This window comes from Cephus cinctus, unplaced genomic scaffold (assembly GCF_000341935.2).
Source record: "Cephus cinctus unplaced genomic scaffold, Ccin1 Ccin1_scaffold0306, whole genome shotgun sequence".
NCBI lineage: Eukaryota > Metazoa > Arthropoda > Insecta > Hymenoptera > Cephidae > Cephus > Cephus cinctus.
The window spans coordinates 105279-132828 of NW_014333009.1; the positions used below are offsets into that span (position 1 = coordinate 105279).

The 27550-nt window shown below is 45.2% G+C and overlaps 1 protein-coding gene across 4 annotated transcripts in view; it reads right to left on the minus strand.

Moving 5' to 3' along the window:
- Positions 1-27550, minus strand: part of LOC107266246 — a 52568-nt gene that overhangs the window by 16224 nt on the left and 8794 nt on the right. For all 4 annotated transcript variants that reach the window (XR_003059289.1, XR_003059290.1, XR_001537374.2 and 1 more), the window contains one exon: positions 26952-27207. Coding sequence is in view for 1 of the 4 variants with exons in the window: in XM_025083494.1 (XP_024939262.1) it covers positions 26952-27008 (57 nt within the window). In the remaining 3 variants the exon portion in view is untranslated. The remainder of the gene's footprint in view (positions 1-26951; positions 27208-27550) is intronic.

The window sequence follows — 27550 nt, forward strand, 5'->3', positions numbered from 1 at the left end:
CCAGCATTGCGAACTGGAGTGAAGGATAAGAGAGATGAAGATGGAACGAAGAATGAGGGGAAAAAATAATGTAAAAAAAATCAAATTTATTAACACTGACATTGCTTGAATTATTTTGTCATTAAATCGAACGAAATTGGACACCCGGTATATTTACTAAGATTCCTCATATTTTTAATCAGGATCCCATCTTGGACCAATTGCTGATTAAAGAGATCTCATCTACAGAGTGTTTCATATCTGTTTCCTACTGTGAAGGAATTAATATAATCGACCCATCCACACCCCTAACCCAAGGGTTGGGATATACTTGGAGATAGAGAAATCCAACTTGGAGTTGGCTATAAGTTGCCCTTTGGTTACGTTTCACCGGAGTGCGGGATGTACGTGGGTGTCTACAGGATGAAACTGACTGTAGGATGAAAGAAGCCCTTCTGCCTCAGGGCTGATCGTTATGCAAGAGATATTCTTGGTCTCAAGGCAATCGTAACCAGAACTTGCAGTTACGGATGAGATTGTGTAACGTAGAGAGATAGTATAGATACAATATTATCTAGATACTCTCTATCTCTCGATATATAGATATACGAGTCTCTTTGCGTGTTTCATTGTCTTTCAGATCTTTCTACCCTGAAGATGTCCTGCGTTTCTTTTATCTTCCTAACTTCAACCTCCAGTCGATGCTACCTTGAAACACGCAGGAGGTATCCTTAGGCTTGGTTCGCCAGGGATCGGGCACAGAAACGTCTATAGGAATTTACAAAAATCTCTACCACTGGAAGGCTATCATTGCGCATTCGGATGAGCCTATTTTCTGGGCCATCGCGGCCATAGCCATAACCGCAGGCCTTGGAACGTCGCGACGTAAAAAGGAAACGTTGAAAACTGATAAGATAAGAGCTTATATACTAAGGGTGTCAGTTATATTTCAACGAAGAAGCGTTTATTTTAAAAATTTTGAAAAATATAAAAACAATTTTTGGTATTTTTAAGTTATCCGTAAGGTTCGTTCTTTGGATAAAATAATTCAAAAATTCACCATATACATTGTATGGTGCGTTAAATCGATTAGTCATCGTTATTTTTCATGGGTGACCGTTTTTGTATAGAAAATTTTGTTTCTTGCCATACACCCGTTATATGTCCAAGCGTGTGAACCCACGTGCGTGCAGCGACGTAGTCGTTACGTTTGTCTGCGATCAGGCACATATTATTAGAGTCTGCAATTAAATTACCCACGTCTTCGATAATGGGAGGGAGTGCGGGCCTCCGCACTTTTTCTCAATAATTAGCGCGGTATAAAATAATGATAAATCAGATTGATAGTCAGAAAAGGAAATGATCATAAATTTTTAATCTCAGCGTGCAGTAGCCCTAGGGCCGTATCCTGCTTAGGTCACTAGGATAATCTTTTTTATATGATTGTTATTATTATTTATCAAGCAAAAAGTCCACACTTACCCAGATTATATCCACTGGGGCTATTTCGCCTTTTGATCTTAGCCGACGCACGTTCACGCACGTGTCTGTTGCGTATGCATATATATATAGATATAGTATACATATGTTTGGTATAATCCTTGTGACGTGATATATCGCACTGGAAACCTTGCAGACGTATTGATATTGTTTAAAAAATTAATCAAACCAGACTGATATTCGTGAATAAATCTAGTATCGTATTTTATATGATTTTAATTTATGTGAAATCTGAATATATTTAAGATTGACACGGTAATGCATTAATTACAATTTTAAAAACGTCACTTTAAATTATAACCTCTGAACTTAGTACTAAAATTCTGGAACACCTGAATCTACCAGATTTCGATGAAAACTATAACCTCCTAACTCCCTTATTTAGTCAAAATGATTAAAGAGTCTAGGCAGTGTTGCCAATAATTTCGACGAGAAAATAGGGAGAAAAGATAATTGCAACTGTAAAAATGTAGTTGCATCCCACCTGTCATGTATTTCATATTGCACAATCTAAATATGCGCAGGTATATATGTATAATCACCGAAACTTTGTTTTTGTTTAAAAAATCAATACTGTATACATATGCCGTAATGCGTATCGCGGACTTTTAGTCCGTTTAAGTCGTCCAATATTTTTCGCCGGTGACCAGCGCGACAGTGCGACGACAGTCAGAGATCAGTCGTAGCGAGGGAAAGTGAGACAAGAGCATACCTTAGAACACAAGCGAGAGAAAGAAAGAACAGAAGAGAGCAAGGCTTGGTAGGCACAAGCAAAAAAGTCGTCTGTGGTGTCAGAGCAGTATGTAGGGTGGCTTCGCGGCAGCAACAGCAGGAGCAGAACCAACTAGTGAAGTACAGAGTGGAGGAGTGAAGGTGGTAGTTGAATAGGGGAGATTTTATGACAAACAAGGCGGCAAGTGCCATCTGCGGCTGTCAGAACCACCGAGAGCGTCGCTCGTTACGTCCTGAAGTGTTTGCTAAGAGATTAGGCCATTCGCTCGCGCCGTATGACGCGTCGCGACGCGACGGGCCATTACTATGCAAGGTAGCCTCTTTTCGGCTTAGAAGGATCAGTCAGAGCAGCGATAGAAGAGATAGAGATAGAGATAGATAGATAGATAGATAGATAGATAGATAGATAGATAGATAGATAGATAGATAGATAGATAGATAGATAGATAGATAGATAGATAGATAGATAGATAGATAGATAGATAGATAGATAGATAGATAGATAGATAGATAGATAGATAGATAGATAGATAGATAGATAGATAGATAGATAGATAGATAGATAGATAGATAGATAGATCCATTCAGTACCTAATTCAGCATTCAAGGATTCACCCAAGCTCTCGTTACGGATCGTCGATTTTTCAGGTTAGCAATTCCCAGTTGGCAACGTGACCGTTCTGTACCGTCTCTTTTAGCTCCCCTTATACTCCATGGCTACGATCTTTGTTTTTTTACTGATAAAGAGAGAGAGAGAGAGAGAGAGAGAGAGAGAGAGAGAGGGGGGGGGGGAAAGAGAGAATAGGCACTCTTCTATGGGTCTCGTGCCACCTACAGCAGGGACTCGCTTGCTTATTACGCGCCGACCGAGCCCGACCGTCCTCGCCGGCGGTTGAAAAACTTCTGACTTCGTCGAGAGCGGACGTGTGAGACGAATTCCCTTGAGGTTAGGTTAGTTTGAAAACTTTTCAGTATAATTGATTAACGATCGTAACACCTTTATGTGCATTAGGTATTTTTATTCTTTATCTAGATTCTCCTTTGTCTTATGGATTCTTGCTGTACTCTGACTCGGTCAGTATTTCTACTGCCTGCTGGAATATCGGGATACTTAAACGCGGCGTGTGGAGTGCCGGCTAGGCGGGATGGAAGCGGAAACTCTGGTGGGCTGGGGAAGAGCCCTGGGGCCAACGGGACGGAAGCCAGCCGCCCTGGCTGTGTTCGCGAGCTGCGTTGACTGCCTCGCTAATATACTGGGTGGCCTGGAAATTCTCATAGAGGAAAAAATTTTCGAAAAACGGTATTAACGTCAGATTCGTCACTGACGATCTTTCTAAATCAACTAGATATATTTTTTGAGGTTAAGTAGAGGATGGCTGGATATAGTAATTTTTACTAGTAATTTGTATCTAGTCCAACTATTTGAGTCATTTTGCGAATTTTGGGACGGTAATGAATAATTAAGAATTTTTGAATTTTTACTCTCGTTTGTTGGGTGCTTTTTTATTTGTATCCACGGGTACTCTTCAAAGCTTTTGTTTCGTTCGATTTCTGATGCGTATCTCTCCTGACTATTCATACTATTGATTTTCACACTACGCACTCTTTAATCTCACTAATCGAGCGTATGGGGCGCCAGTGGGCATCGCCTATTCATTAATGGCGTAAGCGGCGAGTGACAGCTGGCGTGCTGTCAAGTCCCGCTGTCACTGTAGAGGGTCGAAAGCTCCAACCCTCGTACTCGGAGCACCCTTATTTTAACGTAACCACCCCCTGCGTGGGTATAAACGCAGCTTTTTAGCACACCTAATATTTCTAATGTCTCCGGAGGACGTACTAGGGGACGTGGATGAAAATGTACAAGACCCAAGAAACTACCCCTGGAACCAGCCAAAAGACACAATTTAAAAATCACCACCGAGATCAAGAGTAACGCAGGGTTACAATCCATAAAAAATCAAACGGAACTAAACACGGACCCATAACTACCCCATAATACATTTGACAATAGGTAAGCCACTATAAAACTATCCAATTCGAAAATCCCTTAAATACACAAACCTTTCACAGTAAGAACAAATGTTCCAACCCTCAACCTAAAATGGCGGCCGTTCCCGAATTAAAGCCCGGAGCGAAATCATCGACAGGAATCGAAATCGTCCAATAACCGTAGGTTATACCTGGTGACTCTGAAGTACCGTCACTCCGAGCACGTTCGTAATGGGAGAATCCGTGGCGAGCGAGAGACATTTTCGTCGAGTAGGCTTTATATTTATCGCAGCAATAAGGCCGACGCCGGGCGTCGTTCGCAGAAGAAGAAGAGACGTAAGAAGGAGGAAGAGGACGTAACGCAGAAGGAAAAGAAAAGGAAGAAGAGAGCATGGAAGTAAAGGAGGTTGAAGGGTGGAGGTGAGTGAGGAGCGGAGATGCGAAGGTGGTGCCGCCCGACGTCGTTGGGACAATCGGTGGCCGTCGTTAACGGTAACGACGCGCCGTCCAATGCCGTCGGCACTCTTACCCTGTGGCTGCTTCCACTGAACCACTCACCGCGATCCTCGAGCACCGACCACGTACCTCTGTCTGGAAACTCGAATCTACCGGGTGTCTTTTTACACTCGAGACACTAACTCATCATTTCGATTCATAAGCTGAAGCGTCAGTGTATACGAACACCTGTGACACGTGGCGTCACTGATTGGTAGCAGGGGACGAATCACTTCCCTTCGTCGACAGGGAGCATCGAAAGTGAATCTGGTCCCCCCCTAAACAACCCCCATTTAATACACCTGCGCTTGTAGAGCAAAATTACAGGTAGCTAACAATCCTGGTTTCCTTATCGTTACTTTCCACTCATGGGGTATAGGCGAAACGTCATGGACCTCCGAAGAGCTTCTGTGTGAATAGGAGATTTTGTGGGGGTTCTAGATTAACGAGATATGTCACGAGCAACCGCCGTAGTAGGTTCTCAATGAGAATGGGGTTTGTGGGTCTTGCTAGTTATGGGTTACCGTATGTATAGTTTACGGCACGTGCCAGGATCTCTGTCCCTTTGGTGTGTACTGGCGTTTTGTGACCCTAAATTAAAATCATCGCCTATACCCCTGCTTATAAATATGGGGGGAGTGAGCTGACTGAGGACACGTGGGCACGGCACGCGGCTGTCATTCACACTATTCACATGTTCGATAGTTAGTACTTTCATTCCCCTTTTACTTTTGTCCTATAGGATAATTAGGGGCTGGGGGAAAGTATCATTTGACGTGCTTTAGGACAGATCAGGTATTTTATCAGATACATATATTATGTATACGTGATACTAGTCGAGGGTTATTAATGCGACTGTCAGCAAGAAAATTGACAGTTTTCGAAAAATATAAACAATGCATCCCGATACGTATACACACATTGAGACTTCTTTACGGTGGTTGTGATATTCTTCACAAGGACGAGACACTTGGGAATTTTCTAGGGGGTGGCAATTCATTCCTCTGTAAACCCCAGGACATACGTTGATCATCGTTTAGCAGGGGGCGAGGACACCTGAAGTTCTCAGGAACATTCTCTATTATCAAAATCTGATAAAGTATATGTAAAATTAATGTACACCGTAAACACAGAAGTATATCAAGGGGGTGGTTATAAAAGAGGTGCACAAATATCAAAGTTTTAGGAATACTCAAGCAATTGCTGTAGCAATGAAAATTTCTCAGTATCCCGATTCCCCCTCGGCTCGTAATTTTTAGTTTTCATCCGAAAACAGAATAAGGATAAACTTCCGTAGTTTTCTGAAATCAAGCGATATCGTCAAGGTGCGTACTATCAACGCTGCTTTAAAGCGATAGCAGTACCCCCAGGAGTTTTGGATTCGTCGAAACGTCCTAGAGACTAGGAAGACGGTGAAGGCTAAGCAAGTTGTAAATATTCCTCGTGCACTTCGGCCTAGGAGGCACAATTACCGATATATTTGGGTTATATATCATTACACTACATGTGCTTATCACAAGACTCTTCCCGGAACACGTACCCAGAGACCGAGTATTCATGTAGAATACAACTAGGGAATCATCCTCGGGTAAGGGTGTTCACTGAGGTATCCTGGTGCAAGTGTAGACGTCAGGTGAAGGCTGGTGTATAAGGAAGGGGATGATTTGAGGTCGTAAAGGGATGGTGCCGGTTCGTGCCGTGGGGAAGGTTGGTGTGACATTCGTATCCATCTGTGTGCCGAGCCGACCTGCCGCAGACCCGTGGTGCGAGACCAGGCCTGGTATGACGTGACGGGGGTGAGTTTGGGGTTCTGGCTCCTGACGGTGATGGCGATGGTGCTGGGCGCTTTCCACTTGGTAGTGGTAGTTCCTGGTATAGCTGATGGTGCTGGCGCTGGCTGAGACGAGTGGGTTGAGAATCGAGCCGAGGGTGAACGGAAGGAAGGAAGGAAGGAAGGAGTGAGGGAGCCGAGGGTGGCTGATGCTTCAGTGGCTCCGTGTCGGGCTCGATAATACCCCCGCAGACTCGAAAGGGTGTTCCCAACTGAACGAGCGTAAGTGCGGGGATGCTGATATCTGCCTTCGACCCTCGATCGATAGAATTGCACCCTCCCTGACCCCTTAGCCGCTAGATGTAAAAGTCGCCGTGGAAGGAAGACTTCTTCCTTGGATCAATCCTGGGGTAGTTAATTAGAGCCAGCGGGTTGATCGGAAAAAATTATGGATTAAATCGAACCATTATAGGGGAAAGTTTTATTATAATTTTTTTTAATTTCAACCCTACCCCCAACAGTTTTTGGATTATTATAATTTTTTTTAATATTTCAAAGTACAGTCGTGACATTTAAATATTGCGAACGTCCACGAGGGTTACATACCATCCCTCGCGGTATCCCGTAAGTGATCTGCCTCTACAGAGGGTGAGTATCAAGAGGAAAGGGATGAGCATCATGCCTGGCCTGGTGTACACCTGAGGACCCAACGGCAGCAGCGCGATAGTCTGGCTGAACTAGGGTGAGGCTGAGTCTGTGGGGTAAGTAGCAGGGTAGGTGAGGGATTTAGGGGTCGTAGCGAACGAGCGAGGGACTAAGGGTTGGTATGCGGGATTGGCTATGGAAAAAGGTGGTGTGGCGCTTTAGAGGGTTGGGGAGCGTTGACACCAGGCACACCTGAGACCATCGTGACGTCGCGTGCGCGGCGTCGCGTAGCGCGACGTCGCCCATCGAGCAACACCAGCCGCACGTTGTATACACAGCCGCAGGACGCGTGCTTCCAATTTTATTTTTACGAGTCTCCGTGGAAGACGGTGCAGACACGAACGGAATGGTTGGGTAGCGTCCAGCCGGGCAATCCAGGCAGACCGACAGACAGACATTTCTAGATGGTGCGTAGAGCTCGTGTCTACGTCAGGAACCTGATCTGGGAGTGAGTCGCGTGGGTGGTGATGCCGCCTGGTGGAAGCGCTATAAATTGTCCGGATAGTGCTTTCGAAAGCACTGTGTATTTCGGTCTCGTCATTCCCAGCGTAAAACCGAAGAGGAGTTTAGGGACCGACCTGGGTCATTTCACGCGATCGAATGCGCGTACGGCCTTAATTAAGGGTGCAGTAGTAAAGTCGATGCGAACGAGGGCTACCTAAAATAGGCAACCCTACTATATAGTATAGAGGTAGGTGTGTATAAAAAAAAAAACCTGACCTGCTTTGGTAAGGGTTGAAGATTTGATGGGCATAAGGAATAACGAGGATCATAAGTGATACTTAAGTATTCGACCTATCAGACCAACCCTTAGGAAGAGGAGTGCCGAAGTAAGTATCCAGGTATACGTGCGCATCTGTCCAAGGGGTAGAATTTTCCGTAGGTAATTCTTACGTACAGCAGCCACAGGCGTGACGACGCTATCCTTATTGCGTGCTGGACGTCTGGTCTGATGAAGAGTCTTTGCAGGGTTCAAAATCGGGACTTGTGAAGGCTCTTTTTAATTCCCAATCTTTAGGGATACCTGTCAAGAGTTTGCTAAGCTTCGTTCTAGCCTTCTGATAATCTTTAATTCGGTGGTAAATTCAAAAGTTGTTGGGTTCTATCGAGAAAGTGTTAGTATGATGACGTCATTCCAAGGGATGATATACAGGGTATATGCTAGTCCAAGAATTTTCAAAGAATTCCTTTTTTTACTTTTGCAGCATGACAATCCTCATATAGATGTTGACCTTACTGGGTCCTTTTAATAACCCTTCTAAGATGACCTTGTGGAGGTTGGACTACCTTGGATTCTAGGTCCTTATCAGGATGGAACCTTTTCATCAAACTGCCAGGATACTCAAGCAGCTATGCCGTTTGATATCTTGAAAATGAGTAGCAGGAGCATTGGGGCATTTACCCTCTTCACCAAGAGGTGAACCAACCCCAATGGTCAAACATCCGAGATCACTCCCCGATACGGTATACCCAGGAGAATCCATCTACGTCATCCTGGCGCAAAAGTGGTCAGGATATGTATGCCGTAATAAAGTAAGGTTCGCCCCAAGGATGGTCGTCTAGGTATTTCCTGGCATCCTTTAACCTAGGACCAACTGTAGGTTCCCCGCAGCGACCTGAACTTATCGAGAGCTGGACGAGAGTGATGAGGATTCCTAAGTCGAGATAAATATAGGTCGTGCCAACTGCTGATTATCCAAGAAGACACGTTTGAGGTTGGCACCTCCCGAGCGAAGTGAGTCGGAGGTCGAGAATGAGGTAAAAAGGTTCTAGAAGGGTGGCAAATAATCAATACGGTCGCCAAGTCGTTAATTCCAATCACCAGCCATTGTGGCCTGGAGTAGAGGAAGCGCTAAGTACTTTGAGAATAAAAATCTTCAAGTTCATTTTTCATCTTGGACTCCACGTCATAATGTTACACGTACATATTTGATCCTGACTAGAAGGTCATAACCTCGGATCAATTCCAACCTACCGGGAGAATACCGAGGGATCCTGGTCTAGCGAGAAACAAAGAGGAGGAAGGCCTGGTACTTTGTCTAGGGGATTTAGTGAGAGGCCACGTTTTATTCGTGGACAAGGAGAGCGCTGCGAAATAAATAAAAGATGGCCACGGTCTTCGGGAAGGTTTCGCTTTCGTGGGAACCATCCAGGGTAACGTCGGCCATAACGTCGGATACGACCGGAGCCAGCCTCTCCTGGGAGATATACCTAGACGTGGAGGGACACTGGGAAGATCGTAACGAGTCCCTCCTGGTCGTCGCAGTGGGCTTTTGGCCGCGTAGCTGGAGATTGCTGGGGATCGCCGTGGGACGCGGACGTGGTACCGGAACGGAGAGTGAACCGCGCCAGTGAGCAAGGGAGACAGCGAGATTTCGAGGGTGAGAGAGGCTGCCAGAGAGAAGGAGAGGATACGATCAGCGAACCGCGCTGCGCGTGATAAATAACCGAGAGCGGCTCCCGCTCTCACGCTCTCCCGTGCTCAGTTCGCTCTCTCATTCTCTCTCTCTCTCTCTCTCTCTCTCTCTCTCTCTCTCTCTCTCTCTCTCTCTCTCTCTCGAGCACTCTCACGTTCTCCTCATCCTCTCTATACCACCACCGCGCTCACCAGAGTTGCTCGCTGCCGAGACTCAACGTGTCTACAGGTTGCTTCAAAAAATACTTTCATTACTTGATATAATACAGAAAATTCGAATTTTTTGTAATAATTAAGAATACCCTTTTTTCTTTGTTTCGGTACAATATTGATGGTCTATCAAAGATAAGTGGTTAGCGGTAATAATAATAAATGTCACTGTAGGCATGACGTCATTCATACTACCTTCATATTCAAGGAAAGAAAAATTGAAAAATCAATCCAAGACTTCTCCACTGTACACGTAATCGTATTTTTGGAACAAAAAAAAAGTCATTCTCAGCGGAGAAAATTTTTGTAAAAAGTGAACAAATCTTTTTTGCAAAGTCCTGTAGCAAAGTGGAGAGCGAGTATTCCGTGCTCGGCGCGTCGTTCGGCGCGTCGCGCGGCGCGGACCCATTTATCGCTCGCCTCGGGCTGTGGAGCAGCGCGGCACAGCGCGGCGCAACACGACGCAGCGCACCGTGGCGCAGCGCACACGTATCTACCATCGCGCGCGCCAGGAACGAGGCTATTACGCGAGCGCTCCCACACAGCGATCCGCGCAGAACGAAGAGATATGAGAGAGAGAGAGAGAGAGAGAGAGAGAGAGAGAGAGAGAGAGAGAGAGAGAGAGAAAGAGGGAGACAGAGGCGCAGACTGTGCAGACGCGCAAAACAGGGACGCTCGTCGTCACACAGACGCCATCACTAACACAGCCGGTATCCGTATAAGCAGTCACCGTAGGGACACTCTACCAGAGAGAGAAAGAGAGAGAAAGGGAGACAGCCATACCGAGTCAGAAGCATGTGAGAGAGCCAACACGGGGTGTTGACTCCACCTCCGGACGATTTTGAGCTGTTCGTGCTTCCAGGATCAGCGGAAAGCTCCGCTAACGCGGGAGGATGAAGAGGAAAGCTTCGTGCTGCTGGGGAGGGAAACGAAAAAAAAAAAAGAAGAAAAAATAAAGAAATAGAAGATCGGGCAGGGATCCGTCCTCTGTACGAATGTACCTCTGCACGTATATATCCTCATGTATTATAGATCCATCTATCTAGCGCCTAGGTTAGGTTGCGACAGATCCAAACTAAAAGATTCGTACGATTCGGTCGTCGGCCTATCGACTTCATTTCGAATAGATTCTAATTCCGTTCTGATCGAGAAGAGCCAACGTAATGAGTGCCAGTGGAGGTTAGGTTGGATTAGACCACTGGTCACCTTATTCAGGGTACGTACTAAAACTATAATTCATACAATAATTAAGAATATATTAATTCATACAAGTATATGTATTACACGGTATACACCAAATGGCCACATAGTCGTTAAGCAAAGCAGCACATACCCACCTACCCCGTGCCGTGTCTCCAAAGAGACTGACCCTCTGTAACGGGTGTCCATGCAAGTAATACAAAGTAATGCGTCTCGGAATAACCCGAGCATAACCGAAGTTACTTCGTGCTTTGGTTACTGGAAGTGGTGGGGATAAGAATACCAACTATACAACGCCTCTCATTCGATCCTATATATACAGAGTGAGATAGTCAAAATCCAAGAGTAACAAGAGCGTACTGCGCGAGAGGGGCCAGGGGAAAAGGAGGACAGAGACAGCGTTGGTTAGCATGAGACAGAGAATGGCTGCCCACGTGAGGGAAGCACGTCGCTCGCGCACGTGGGAGTGCTATTTAAAATACAGAGGCGCGGTAATCGAGTTTCGACGGGGGATCCAACGATCCGTTCCACGTGCCTGGAGCCATCGGATGGCTGATTGCTGTGCGACGAAATGAACAAACGAACCACCCCGTGCACACGAATACGATTTAATTGAACTCTGATCTTTGCCTTACCATTTGGACACTGCGTACTGCATCGTAACAGCACTTAGTAAGTTGAAAGTTTTATTAAAATTGCATCAATTTTCATCAACCTCGCGACAAATCTTACAGACACCTTTACGTGGATCAGAATTCTGAGACCCTATATTTAATCTCATCTCTCTTTCTCACCCTCCCCTCTCCCTCTTTCAGGCACTCGATCCGTGGGGGATCGCCCTAATTCAATGAACGCGTCACGGCCCATCTCGTGTTTTGCGTAATTAATGGACGACATAGTTAAGCCGACTCTGGTCACGCTTCATCCTTGAGAGCCACGTTCAAAGTATAAGGGATGAAAGGAGACTGGGGGTGTGGGCCTATAGTGGATACGTTTCATACATTTTTTTTATTAACAGAAAAATAGTGGAGGTGCCTTTAATATGCTTAGATGCGCAATCGAACCTTGCGCGGTGTTCAGGGACACCCGTTATATAGAGCACATCCGATAACGACGTGCATTACATTCCCAGCGCGCATCTCGCGCATAGCTCTCTCGGCACAAGCACGCGAACGGCCCACGTACGTGCATACGTGGTTACATACGTGTCCGGCTGAAACGCGTCCGAGAGCACGCACGATCCCACGGAACACGCACGTGGTGCGTACAGCTAGAGATACGGTAACGTAATACGCAATAGGTAGGATCTAGTGTAGATTATGTACATTCTCTGTTCTATATATATACGAGTATAGTACATAAGGACACGTGTATATATAGGTATATGCAGAGCTTTTCACGACGGACGATTTGATTTCTATAGTAGAACCACCAGGTGGTACATTTATACTGAATAATATATATATATATATATATATATATATATATATATATATATATACTGAAAAATATATAGTTATTATAGAGAGAGAAAATCAGAATATTTATTAGGAGTATGGATCAGGAATGGAATCTGGATACTTGAGATATCTAGATCATAGAAATGATCTACAGTAGCTACTCGTCCTGGTTGTACAGAACTCAGAGGCGATTGGTTATTCAGGATCGATGGGATTGGATGGCGGTCCTGATCCTGAATAATCATATATGTATGGTTACGTATGAGATTTTCGAAAATTAAAGTGGTATACGTGTCCGTATATAGGATTTGAGGATCCTTCCTGAGCGCCTCGATGCTATCCTTTATTGCAGTCGTTCGTCGCGTGGTTTACGAGGAAGGAGATCTCGCGGATCGACGCTATTGCGACGTCGGGGATAGAGGGCGCCGGTTATTAATAACGCTGCGATAAACCCGGGGTTAAGCCCCGCGGGGATGACGGCCTTCGGTAAAAAGCGCAGAGGCTCTTTTTTTCTCTTTTCTTTTCTTCCCTCTCTTTCTTCTGGATCCTCTCGCTCTCTTTTTTTATTTTCTTCTGTGCGCGACTCGGGTACCTGGTCCAAGTCCCACGGGATGCTGGTCCAGAATGAGTCAGAAAAGTCGGCAATATGGTAATAGAGCAGTGTATATATATATATATACACTATGCGTATATTTTATGTCGATAAATAGATAATTTTAAGAATCTTATATGACGAATAAGAAAATTATTCGGTTTTATTAGTATAATTGAGATATATCTTCTAATAGTCAAAGAGAAGAGTCGAGTGAGAAAGTAGAAATCAATAAATTAGCATATAAATAAATGTTCAGTATGTAAACCAGGTAGCTCAGTCGGTATTGAATTTTTATTTATTTTTCGATTACTTTTTTTCTCCTTTCTAAATGATCATCACAAGTCGGAGGTGTAATTGCAAAAAGGTGTTTGCCACGAGGTCCGGACGCCGGGGCACGCGGCCGGGGTCCTACAGGAGTGTCACGTTCTTGTTTAATTGAATAAGACGGCGACTGCTGGTAGCTGCTCGTGATTATTAATGGGGAACGTATACGACTTCGCTACGCCCACTATGCTAAATATCCGTCAGCCGAAGTTTCCCAGTGTCTTATTTTCATATACAATTGTTTACTCACAGCCTCCATTCCACAAGGCTTCTATTCTTTCATGTACTTTTACTATAGATTCAAACGCTTCCGGCTAGTAGTAGATGCCCTCTCGACAGCGTCTGATTAACACTGAAAAGTCTACTGATAATCCTATACCCCGTACAGTATATGGCGATCAGTTTCTTTCGCTATTAAAAAACTGTAAATAATCGTAGAAAAGTTCGAATGTCTTTCGAAGCAGCTGCAGAGCATCGAAGAGATAGAAAAATTGTACATTGGGATTAATGCTGATTAAAGAGAAAGATGTTAAAGGGGATGAAAGACTATAGTGTTCGTAGTTAGTATAATGAATTATTCCTAAATCATTAAAGGGTTGAAGAGAAGGAATTGTACGAGGGCAGGGGGGGAGGGAGGGATGCTGTGTTTTCTGGTCCATTTACCTCTAACCTCTACCAGTCTATGACCATTTGCTTGGTAAATGTGAAAGCAGGATTTCTAGACTCGTCACTCATCGACGTCGCGACGCCGGCGTCCTAAACCCTAGAAATTTTACCCCTCTTTGACATCCCTTACCCAGGAACCCTCTACACAATTTACACGCTACAATTATTTTCGACTACCCTGTATCAAAGTCGCACTTGTTACTCGCGCGGTATATACATACATATACATATGTATTTCACGAGTTCAATGTTTTGTTTTTTTTGACAGATCGAAAATAATGTACCCTCTGACAAACTACACGTGGTTGTGTATACAATTTTTTGTTACTAGGTATATCCTCGTGCATGGTTTTGCGCTGAAATATAGTTTTTCTATTTTCGTACGTGCCTCTGCGATTGTGTGAAAAATTACGCGTCATTTGTTAAGATTAACATTGTTTGCGAACTATCAAAAAAAACATATATTGAACTCACCGAAAGACTATGGTCCCATAGTCGAATTTAAGAATTGCAAAAAATTTTGATATCATCCAAGATGATTTTGAAAATGCTTTAAAAATACGTATTCTCAGTGCAGATACCTTATCACCGAGTACCGCTATTATCGCGAGGCATTCAGGTGATGAAAATCGCTGCGGATTTTCGCGCGCTTAGAAAGTCTCGAAGCTGAATTGCGTCCCTGGTGACGTCATCGCGAGGGCGTCGCGTTTAGAACGTCGCTGCGTTGGTGGTGAACAGACATCTAGGCAGCGACTCAAGCATATATATATGCACGGATACACATCGGTAGGATATAGGTTAGGTGGTGGTAGCGATGTCAGTGGTAGTGCGGCGGTTTGAGGTACTAGAAGCGCGCGGAGGGAATGCTGGCGTCGACGTCGGCGTTGGTGGACGAGGAGGAGTACGAGGACGTGAGAGAGAACTGAGTGAGCGGAGGATGGTATATAGCAGGAGGGCGTCGGGGTTTGAGGGCAGGATTGCAAGGAGGATGGAGGGAGGACTGGAGGTGGTAGGTAATCACCCGGCGGCTCGCGTTATAGCGTCGTTACGCCGCAGCGCCGCTATCGTCCACCCTCCATTCCTGACTGAATCACTTCCTCTTCGTCTAGCCAATGCCGCCTCCAGCAGCACTCATCCCGACCTCCTCCGGCTGCCTGTCCCACGCTAGTCTCCTACTGCCATTGCCGCCAGCAACCGCTTCGCCCTTGCCGACCTAACCTACAATCGACGCGGCACGCGCGACGCTACTAGACCCTCCTAGCGTTACGTACGTCGCTGGATGCCGATGCTGCCGCCTTTGGTGAAGTAGTATGCGGCGCTTCATACACGAAGCACAATCATCCCTTAGCCTACAGGGAGATTTTAATTACTTCACATCGCACCGGGACGGATCGAGTCGACTGCGGATTTTGGCTAAATATACATAAATTTACCAATTTGTATCATTTTCGTTATTCACGAAATACACCCTCGTGGCTCATTTAGAAAAAGGGTGCCCCAGCGGCTTTAATAACGAAACGGGACGAGGCGAAAAATCAATTTTGAATCTTGCTGAAGTCGTCCTCGAAATATTTAAAAGGTGAAATTTGTATTTTCGAACAAAAAAATTTTTACCATCTCCACGAGCGATAAGAGCCTGAATTTTCACGAGGATTCAACCCTCTGCACTTCGGAGGCATAATTAAAATATGCGCGCGTGGTTGCTTGCGGGTTGCTTCCAAGGGGCAGCTATATATATATATATTGGAGATAGAGGGTGGAATATAAGGGATGGAACCAGTCGGAGAGGGTCTACGCCGTAAGGGCTGCGGGATCAGCTCTTTAGCATAATATCAGGGTTAGGGTGAAGTTTCTCTCTCTCTCTCTATCTTTCATCCTCTTAACATCTGCCTCTCCGTCCCTTACTGTGCCGCTTTTGGTACATATAGCTCTCCTTCTTTACATATTTTCCTCTCTGTTCATCCCACTTTACTACCCTCTGCAATCTCTCCATTCCTATCTGCGCGTCGAGGGAACGAGTGCACAATTGCATTATTGCACGGGTGGACTGGCTGCGGCGGGCCGCCGTCGGGACGCGCGTGTCTCTACGGCGTCACGAACGAACTACCACACGGCTTAATATGTGTGGATGCACATATATATATATATATACTAATGCAAATGCAAAGAGCGGGCAACGATGGCAGATGCGATCCGATATTAACAAAGTCGTGATGGATTGATGGGACAGGGAAGGCCCAGCGCGACCAACTCTACATGCCGCCCTTAAACCCAGTACGCATGGAACGACCAGCAATGACAATTAATGTCGCGCCTGTGGTCTCGTTACCTTCTGGTTATCCGTGGATGCTGTTATACGTACAAACCATCCTCCGAGATACCAGATCTATTCGTATCTAATATATCTAATCAACGGCCTCAAAAATAAATTCTAGGCAAACTTGTAATTTTTATCATCCAAAATTTTACTGGGAATTATGTGATTTTTTTATGTTCAAGGGTAATTCTGGCATTTAACGTGTGTCTAATAAAACGTGCAATCGTCAAAGGTCAGATTAACAGGGATCATTGGTAAGCCATAAAAAATTATTGAGTCTCGCAAAAAAAAATATTGACAACGTTTTCACTGCTGGTTTAAAAAATAGGTTTAACGTGACGTAAGGCTTTCCCGGCTAATTACTTACAAGCTTTATACTTGCAGATCGCTGTGACTATCAAAACGACGGAAGATCGAAGTATCGGCGGAAAATTTGATAACGTGCTTTTTATACGGAGATAAGTTGAGATATAACTCTGGATCGGCAAGATTTATTTTTGGGGGATGCAAGGACGTCTCTTAGCTACAAAGAAATTTTGGGTAAAAAAAAAAGGATATTTTCAAAATTCACAAAACCAGCCAGACATTCACGAATGGCCACGACTGGCAGATGAGAAAACTAGGTAGATGCGTCTCGACAAGGGTAACGTCTAACGACGTCGTAACTGGCTCGGGTGATTACCTCACGAACGTCGAGCACAACGCGTCGGGCGCGTCGCGACGCCCGTAAACAGAAGCCCCACGACGCTCGCGTCCCTCAACAGGCAGAGCAACCGTCACCTCCATCTACCTTCTCTCTTAACTCCCAGTGCCGTACCTAACCTCCCCGTTAGGGGTTGTGCGGCTGTGGCTCGTATACAAGTTCCGCGCTGGCACAGAGCCGCCGCGACGCTTAACGACGCCACCCAGGAACGCGTTATTTCAAAATCGATGAAGCTGTCGCCTCCGATCTGTCTCTTCGGCGAAGCGTTCTTTCCATTGAGCACTCCTTTAGTTCTTCGCCATCTTTTTTCTCCTCATCACCAGTTTCATCTCTCTCGCTCCAATCGAGTCGACCCCATCCGAGAGCATCGTAGCCGATTCCTCGCAATTGACTCTCGTGGAACAGGAAACCAGATGCGGTACCGTCACTTCCGCCTGTCAGCGTTCGTTAGCCATCGGAGTAGCCGATCGACGTCCACGTTCAGACGCTTAACGATCCTCCAGATCGTAAAGCCGCTCCTGCAAAGGGGCGATAAGGTCTTGGCTATTGAGCTGGGCAAGAGGGGAGTGACGTGTAACGGCGCGGCTCGCTGTGCCGTTTAAAGATGGCTTACCTGTTGGCCATTACCGGTGCCATTTAAGTTTAGATAAAGAAAAGATTCTTTATCGAGGTAGAGACCTGGACTGTGCTTATTCCTATCAGATGCATCTTATCTGCACGGTGGTCAATGCGTGACTGATATGAATACAGTAAATCACGCAACGCGTACCAACCTGATAACGACCTCTACCAACTTCACGGTATTGCATATATCTGATAAAGGTACCAATTAAAAAAGAATAAAGTATACCAATTAAAAACAAAACATATGAATCTCAATAAAATATAAAAATACTATGCCAGAGATATCATTAAATAATCCAAGGGAGAGAGTGATACGAAGCTCGAGCATACAGGTAAGGGATGAAAAGAAAGTAGGAAGCATGCATGATCTTGCGCCTGAAGTTAGCGGTTGGTCGACCTGGTCGGCTTCGAAAGGTCTTCCAGGAGGCTGGCCAGGTCGGCAGGTTGCGGCGACGTGGCACGCACGTTTCTAAGAGAGGGACAAAGGACGAGCGAGCAGTACAGTAGAGAGTGGGAGTGAGAGGGTAGTATAAAGAGAGAGAATAATACCCGAGCAAGTAAGGCAAAGAGAGTCCACGACGTTGGTACTCGGTCACTCGGAGGGTCTGTGCAAGTCGGCCTACGTTGCTCTCTCATCTATAGAAGGATACCCAGCGACTCTCTCTTGGCTCTCTTACGCGTCACTCTCTCTCTCTCTCTCTCTCTCTATCCCTCCCTCTCTATCACTCCAGTCGGCGTGTACCCGCCCTCTCCGTGTTTCCGCGGCCCGTTCCAACCACCCCGTTCCATGCCGTGTCCCGCAGGGCATGTCCCTATACGACACGGTGCTTCCGTTGTCCTAGCCAGTGACTCCGTAACCTATGAGCAAGCGATGATATTTGTTGAAAATAAAAAATCCCTATCTCTGACTAGCTCCGAAAATATCCCTAGAATCCTTTACGATCGCGATATATACGAAAATGGCCTGGCTAACAATTATTTTGAATTTTTTCGTCATTTACTGCCTGCCAATAGTTTTACCACCCGAGGAAAATTCTCATCCCCTTTGGTGGCACGCTCCGCGGCACGCCCGGCCGTCTCTGTTATACTGCCGGCAGCAACCCACTACCACCAGGGTTGCCACCATCACCACCATCGCCAGGAAGCTTCGCTCTTCACCTCTTCGTTCTATAGCAGGCAGCATCGCTGGCGCTAGCACGACCACCTCCCCCCCTCGGAAGCTTCGCTCTGTACTCTCCTGCCCTCTTTCTCTTTTTGTGGATATATATATATATATATATATATCTTTCTCGCTCGTCAGTTTTGTGCCACCCTTCGCCGTCACTCCAACCCCTGTTTCAGTCCCATACCACTGCTACGCCGTTTCACCCACACTCTCGCCCCCTGCATCCATCCTCCTTGCTCCAGGCCCGCACCTACCGCCCGTTACTACTACCCCTACGTAGACCTACCACCCCCGCGAGCCGCTCGTTAACCTGCTAGCGACCCGTTCCCTTCTGAGCCCTAACCACTGCTGCATGGACGCTGCTATATTTACATATCAATATTCTACCACTTGCCGTGTGGATAGATGGATATATAGTTATTACATAACCTCATGTACGAATCCTGGCGGACCGTGGACCTAAGGCTTTACTGCTTGACTGGTTACTCATCTATTTCTGTTCATCGTTTATGTATATATATATATATGTAGTATGTATGTGTAAACTTGCATCTCGTACAGCACAGCCAATTACCGCAGGAACTTTCGATAGGTCGGGAGAGAGCGAGCGAGTTCCTCAGGATGAGGATGATTATGAGGATGAGGATGGGCGCGCGCACATCTAGGGCATCCGCTAAATTCAGCCTCGGGTCGTATCGCGCGAGTAACTAGGGAGAAATTGGCGCTTGGCTGTAGGATCGAGAGTTTATCGAAAGATAGTTTCTGGCTGTTCGAAATAAATATATGTATATATCTATCCTCTAAAAGTTGCTATATATTTGAAAATTGTGGTATTTTAAGAACTTTGATAAAAGAAAATTATTAAAAATCATTTCAGACACATTGTATCGTACCGTGCTAATAATGATTGAAGCGTCCCCACGCTATTGGACAAAGTACGGAAAGCGGCGTATACGACAGGAGCCGAGCAAAAAGTGAGTGAGCGATGGTTATGGTATTTGTCACAGCGGTCGGCGGGTAGGGGAGGTGAAGGGCGTAAAAAATGGTGGCGTCCGCACTCGTGGAAAGCGCGCGAAATTATTCAGCGCGGAGTCCTGACGGAGACAAGAGAGGACGGACTGAGGGTTTCTACTGGTGACTGGTAGACCGAGGTGGTCCAGGTGGGGGGTCCAACGGAGGACCAGAGGATTGAAGTCTGAGGGGTCGTTGACGGCTAGGTACACTCCTGGTGCAAAGGGTGTCGCGCTGGTTGGACTTCGCGTACAGTACCAGGGCTAATTCGACCTTACGTACCTAACCTAACGTAAGCATGGTACGTATATAGGTGGTGGCCGTCTAACCTAAGGTTGGATCAGGTGTTTGTCTATGAATATTCCAGGATACGGTACGCGCAAACGTAATCGTTGTAACACGTTAGGGTATCCTTCGTTCGGGGATAGACCTTGCCTATGCAGGTACGTGCTCGTGTGGATGGCGTAATGGTATAGGTCAATCCTATAATCCTGCCGCACTTTAAGGATCAATGGGAATGACGATTAGAGAAAAGGAACTAAGCTTGTTCCACGGGTACGACCTCGATTCTCTTCTACGGGTAGCATTGGTAGCACTGGCGACGGCTTTAACGGCGGTAGAAGACCCCCTGGGAATTCTTGACGTGCATGCGTGAGTATCTTTCGAGCGTCTCTTGTGACCAGGAAGGCGTCGTTTTACGACCCTGGTTGGTGCTGCCCCAGGCACCGACCTGGTACTGGAATACCGGGTTGGGTCTTCTTCCAGCTTGTGTGCACTGCATGTCGAACGAGTATTCATATAAGGATCGGTATATACAGGGTGTGTCGTATTGATAATCAAGGGATGAAATTTTTATCAAATTTTTGAACTAGGAAAATAGAAATTATAAATATAAAAATTGAAAGACTTTGAGTCGTCGATAGGGTGAACAATTTTTGGAAAGGTCAAAAGGTCGTTGGGGTGTCATTGATATCTGATGACCACAAGTGCGCGATATGCGAAGTGACGTGCGACAAGGTTGTCTGACCGTCTTACATGGTACGCCCTGTAGGTATAGGAGGGAAGGGTGAGTCTGGGAAGACGCAGAGGGGGTAGAGGGAGGGTGACGTCGCGACGCAGGAGGAATATACGTCGTCGAGGGATGGAAAAAAGGGGCGGCTGGATGATAGCGCTACAACGAAAGATGATGGTAGTACCTATACACCAGGCTAGCTAAGGGATGAAGACGGAGGAGAAGGTGAAGAGGCGAGAGAGCTGAAGAAGGTATGGAAGAGGTATACCGGAGGAAGGACTAAAAGAGTGCGAGGAGGAGCTGGGAGCGTCCTCGTCCCTCCAGCTTCGTCGTCTTCCTTCGTCGCTGTTGAAAGTCGTGGTGGCGAGGGGGAGAGAGGGACGAAGATGAGAACCGGAGGGTAGAAGAGCTGAGCAGGATTACATGGCACGGCTGAGTGGGCCTACTGGCTCCAAGGGTGGTTTCCAAACGGGGGGAGAACGTAATGTCACCCTGATCAATATCGCTGCGTTTTCGTATACCCGTGCCGATCTACTGTCTGTAAGGGTTGCAACCTTAGGAGTGATTCCCGGAGGATGATTTTTACCGATAACTATCATGACGCTAGCTTGTGTCTTGTAGAGACGTATATACATATATATACGGGGTGTCTCACCGAAAATGCGCACGTCGATTATCTCCGTTACCAATGAAGATATGGGAAAAAGTTACGGACGAAAGTTGTATAGTTTCAAGGGGGTCGACTTTTCATTTGCGCCGCTAGAGCATTTAGGACTCGCCCGCCTCATTTCGCAATCGAAGATTGTTCAATAAATTCACTTATCGATAGCTTGGAAATGACTAGATGAATTTTAGTCTGCATGGTCTCAAAATGTTAAGAAAAAAAACGAGCTACATTATCTTATACCAACAGAAAATGATGTTCCGTTTAAAAAAATGATGCTGCATCTCAAAATCAAAAGAATATAAAAAAAATCATTTGGACGAAAAGTCGACCCCCTTGAAACCATACAATTTTGGTCTGAAACTTTTTCCCGTATCTTCAATGGTAACGGAAATAATGGTGGTGTGCAGTTTCAGTGAGACACCCTGTATATTTGATTCTATAGTCCGCCCGGTTACGGTCAATACTGATCTTGAATTTCTAAAATAAAAACAATTTGTAAATCTACCGTCCAGGTGAATTTACCCAAAAAATCAAATTCCTCGGGGAAGATATCTTAAAGTAAACAGCGAAAACATCCCTTGGTGACCAGAAAGATTGCCTTTCCTGTAGGAATCAAGCCAGGTAGTATTCCAGCCGTTTTCTGTCTTCCAGCCTCCTGGCAGCAACTTACAATAATAACGGAGCATCGCGACGCTTCCTGGTGGCGTCGTAAGTGGATGGATAGGGCCGGTAGCCGCGAGTGCCGCTAATAAATTTGTCCCGGCATGCAATAACATTTGTGCTAGCGGCGAGAAAACCGGCGCCTCGACCAATGTACACGGAGATACGCGAAAGCGGTGCGCTTAGAAATAAAGAGAGAGAGAGAGAGAGAGAGAGAGAGAGAGAGAGAGAGAGAGAGAGAGAGAGAACTGATACAAGATACAGAAGTATGTATAACAGCTAGAAGAAGAGATAAAGATAGAGATAAGAGCATATGGATCAAATATAAAGATTTTGAGGTTAATGATAACAATAACAAAAGTAATATATGTATATAAACATATATATATGAGTGATTTCCTACGTGCTCTTGTAAGAATACACATATATATATAGAAGAACAACTATGTAACTTCCAGATAATTATTATGTAATCAATAAAATGTCAGCATGCTGACACTGTAACTATGTAAATTTCGATAGAACGCTTAGATCGACTGAAAACACCTGTAGTTTCTAATGGGCAAACTTTCATCCTCTATATTCCATGCGAACGACTCTGTTTGTTTTCGCGTGCGTTTTGTGTCCCGTTGCAGATTAATAATACGTATGCATGCAATACGTATATCTATATATAAAGCTTAAAAGCGACTATATCCTACAGAGGCGAAAGTGGAAGCAGTTCGTATCTAGCCAGACGGCGAAGGGGTGGTTTATACCAGGAAAGGCAATGGCGGACAGGGATAAAATCAAAACGCAGTAAATTTGGGCGGCCGCCAAGGGAAGTTCAGCGTGCAGCGGCGCAAACGTGGAGCTTTTTTAAAATTCCGTCCGCAGCTTCGAACCGCAGACCGCAGTGGGTGAATGTTTAAAGTGGGCGCTCTAGCCGAGTAGAGGAGTACCCTGTGTATGTATAGTATACAGAGAAGCTATACCGTGTGTCTAATGAATATCTATATATCTGTGTGTCTATATACTTTTTTTAAATAGAGATAATAGCTATACAAATCTATAATTAAAGACGGTGCGGAATTTGTACAAATTTTTATAATTTATTTTTATTGAACGTACTATACATTTTTATTCAGGACTGTTGCGCCATCTGAAGATGACTCTAAGATGAGAATTAATTGAAATTTAATGGACATAATCATCTTCAAGCCAGGGAAAGTAGGCATGAATGACAGTGTTTATGTTGTGGAGAAAATATTTACAATTAAAATAGTTATAATGTATGATTAGGACAAATTTAAGAATCGAATGATATGTGATGACTGACTGAAAATATAAAAAGAGAAAAACGAGAGAGTGTAAATAGGATAAATCCGAGAATAAAGGGAAGAAAGTATTGTCATAGGGATGCTGGTAGTATTGGACTACGGTAAGGTATAGAAGAAGAAAGATAGAGAGAGAAAACGAGAGAAAAGTAAAGAAGAAGATACGAAAATGATGGAAGAAACTCAGGATACGTAGATGGGAGCCCAAAAGAGCAAAAGGAACCTGGGGAACCTGAGTCGAGCCGAAGAGGAGGTTGCCAGTCTGCCGCGAAACGGCAAACACGGCTTCAGATAACTTAGACCGCATTCGCGCGTCGTTGCGACTGGCTCGAATTGCACTTCTAACGACCAATCAGGAAAACTTAATAATTTCCCCCGAAAAAAATGCATACTAAAAAACCTGAAAAAAAATAAAATCACGTTTAAAATTAAAAAAATATATTTTCTACCGCACCAATCAAAATAAGTAGAAACTGCCAAAATGCCTGAGTATCACGTCCATTTGACATATCTGAAATTGCCTGTACAAATAATAAGAATATTGTAGAAAATTTATCTAATACACATACATATATACACCAGAGAGATTCTCGTCGAAGCTACCACGAAATGGTCTTTAGCAGCGAACCACTCTGCCGGTTTGAGGGGGTCTTAACAAGTGAGCTCCCGCCGACCGACTCTGCCAGGATACGTATAGTCCATTCACGGTAAGAAGAAGAAGGTCTATCACCGCAGATAAATCTGTAAGGAATGTACATTAGTAACGTAAAGGAAGAGAATCAAAGGAATATTTAGTAGCGAACGAAACTGCCTTACCGACCAACTGTCATCATAACCTCAAAACCCGCGATTGGCATTTACCATAGGAGCGCAGTAAGATATAAAAGGACAGAAGTTTTGCGGCGGTAGAATCCGAGGCCGTGCAAGAGGCGATGTGGCGTGTAGGTAGAAGGTACAGGTAGAAGGTTCAGAGGAAGCGAACGGACCGGAGGGCTGCTTCTGGATGCTGGATGCATTAATCATCTCCGTACTCCGTACTCCCTGGACCGTTCTCCTCGCACGAGTTGCCTACTCTCACCTCTTTTTCCAGGAGTCCCAGCATCTGTCTAGCCTCTTCTACAGGATGAGACCCACCTGCTGTCTCTCTCTCTCTCACTCACACACAAGGTACGTACATAGACCAGGTATAGATAGTAGTTTGGTACCTATCCTCTGCCTTGGTGTTCAGCTTCCTCCAGTAGAAGAGGTTTATCTCTATACCTATCTATATCTATATCTGTAGGGTATCTACGCCCTGCACACCTCAGTCTTCTCTAAGGTCTTCCCTCTCGCTGATTCAACCTACTCTACCTACAACCTACTGGAACACGATTCCGACCAACCTGGAACACGCTCCAGGCGCAACATAAAATAAATAGTTGCCAGCATGTTGCTGCCGTACGGACGCCTCTCGCCGCTGATACCTTTTAGTCCTCGGGTACTCAGAGAATGTATTTTAGATAAAGCTACCTGGGGAGATGGAAATTGCGTAAGAATTGACGAGCAGACGCGGAAGGTATACATATATCTTAAATGTTCTTTTTTTTCTATGACAATCTAACGGGTCTACCGTGACCTTAGGAGTGACCAAAGTTTTTTTTGCAACTGTTCTAAGGACTTTTTGTTTCACCTTTTTTCCTCCTTTTTCTCGGTCTTCCTTTAACCTTCCGTCCGTGACGCTCCGAGTAGCAAAGTCGTCTTGACTCAACCGCGAGATACGCTGGGGGCACAAGGCAGAATAAATAGTCGCCGACGTTCCGTGTCGCGACGCTCGCCTCCGGCTTCTCGTTTCCGTGAGAAGCTGCGAGAGAAAGGAGGAAGCGGAATAAAAAGGAAAGAGAAGCAGAGCGAGAGCAGGGAAAAGAGGAGAAGACAGCCAGAGGGTTCTTCTACTATTACTGCTGTTACCCAAGCCGAAGCTACCTAATACCGTACTAGTAGCAGCGGCACTGGTATTCGTAATACCAACAGTGGTAGTAGTAACATCGCCGTACCTGATATTAGTAAGAATTCCAAGTGGAAAATCCAGGGTAACCCGAAGAGGAGTACGTGCCAGCGCAAATTTTTCAGGACGATCGATCTCACGGAATACCTGATCGCAGTAACTTCCGTTTCTCTATGCAGAGCCAGAGGGATATTTCAAATATGTATAAAGGATGCCACGTTACGGGCAAAACTGGTCCTTCCAAATACTATGCTCTGGACAGTTGAACATTTTTTGTTTTTTCAAATTTCACCACCCGTCCATGACAAAAAATCTACAGGACGAAAATACAACTCGAGGTAATTGATAAATTTTCAAACTAACGCGTCACCACGTATATCGGATACATGTAAAGTATTCTTAAGGGGGTTGGAGAAATATCTATCCACGTGTAGGTGTAGTCGGGCTCCCTGGACTCCTGATTGGGGTGGAAGGTAATAGAGCGGTACAACGAGCAGACACCTAGCAATTTAGCTAATGGCCTTTCCGCTACCTTCACGCCTCTACGAATAGCGCAGCTCGAACATTGCACATTGCACATTGCTGCTACTTTCAGTGGTAACGCTGAGGTACGTCTAGTTGCTCTGTGGTAATGACATAATGGCGTTGCTAAAGGGGGTAGTTAATTATTTGTCTAGTCTTCGAGAAAACTCGAGCGTTCAGCAGTGAATATAGGGGTGTTAAAAGATTGTCCTAGTTAAAGAAGGAACGAAGGTTAGGGGGTTGAAATTTTATATATAAGACAAAATTTTGTCATTAGTACACAGTTGGTACTTGGTATCCGTACGAAGAAAGAGAATTGACTGAGCGTTAAAAAATTTTCAAGGGCTGTTCCTTTGATTTTTCAGATTGGTTGGACGGCCTCTCGCTTCTGAAATTGGCGAAAATTTAGAATAATTATCCTGACGCGGCGTCGTTAATTGCAATCGCAATTCCCAGCATCCCTTGGGCGTCGTTCGCTGCTGAGCGTCGAGTGCTGTCGCCACCAGCCGACGCCCTCTTCCTACCAACCTTCGAAACGACCCTCCAACCCTCGGAACTTCCAGCCCCTTTAACCCACCGACCCTCCTCCCTGCTACTGCTCTAGCATCCCCCGCTTTCATCCCCACGTCCCAAATAATTAGCCTGATTTGTATCCATTGAAAGCCCGCACGGACCCTCCGGCGTCACGTTCGCCATTGACACGTATGTACAGACGTGGTAGTAGTACCTGTATGTCATACGTACACGTAACTATGCTAATAATGCAATATCAAATGTCTGACACCCACGCGATATCAGGGCCTTTTCTACTGTGAGCTTTTTGATATCCATATCGTGCGTCATTTTGAGAAATAAAAGTCACGAGTAGCAAAATAAATTATTTAGGAAAATGAAAGTTTAATCAACATTTTTTTTTTTATATACTTACTGCGTCCTTGCCGTGGTAAACATACTCCAACCCTCGACCTCTGCTTACCCACGGCATTCTGTACCTGTACGTACATCATATACGTAGCCAAGGAGATACGGTCAGCAATCGTGCGGACAGCTAACGGATATCGTCGACGAATGCATCCTTGCAAGTATTCCAGCCCGCTGAATTCTCCTGTCCGAATCCCTTCGGCCACGTACAGGAGACGCGTGCTAAATTGAATTTGAAGGGTGATCGCACAAGTTTGGTACCCCTGACGACAGATAAAAGGAACATTGGTGAACAAAATAAATGTATACCGTGCATTGCCATCGTTTTAATATAAATGATAAATAATAAAGCTTTTGTATTTTTATTAAACATATTTCTATGATAAAAAAAGGGTCAAATTGAGTTTTAGTTGTGTATCATGAATATTTGAATTCTGTGGTCTGTATACGTATAGGTTATTTCAGGTTACAGGGCTGATTCACAGTCGCTACGACATGGCGGCTGGTTTTCTTATCGTTCGCGGATACTATAGCGTCACGACGAATGGCTCCCTCTTCGCTCGTTACTGACACTGGCGACATTTCTTCCCCCCCCCCCCCCCCAAA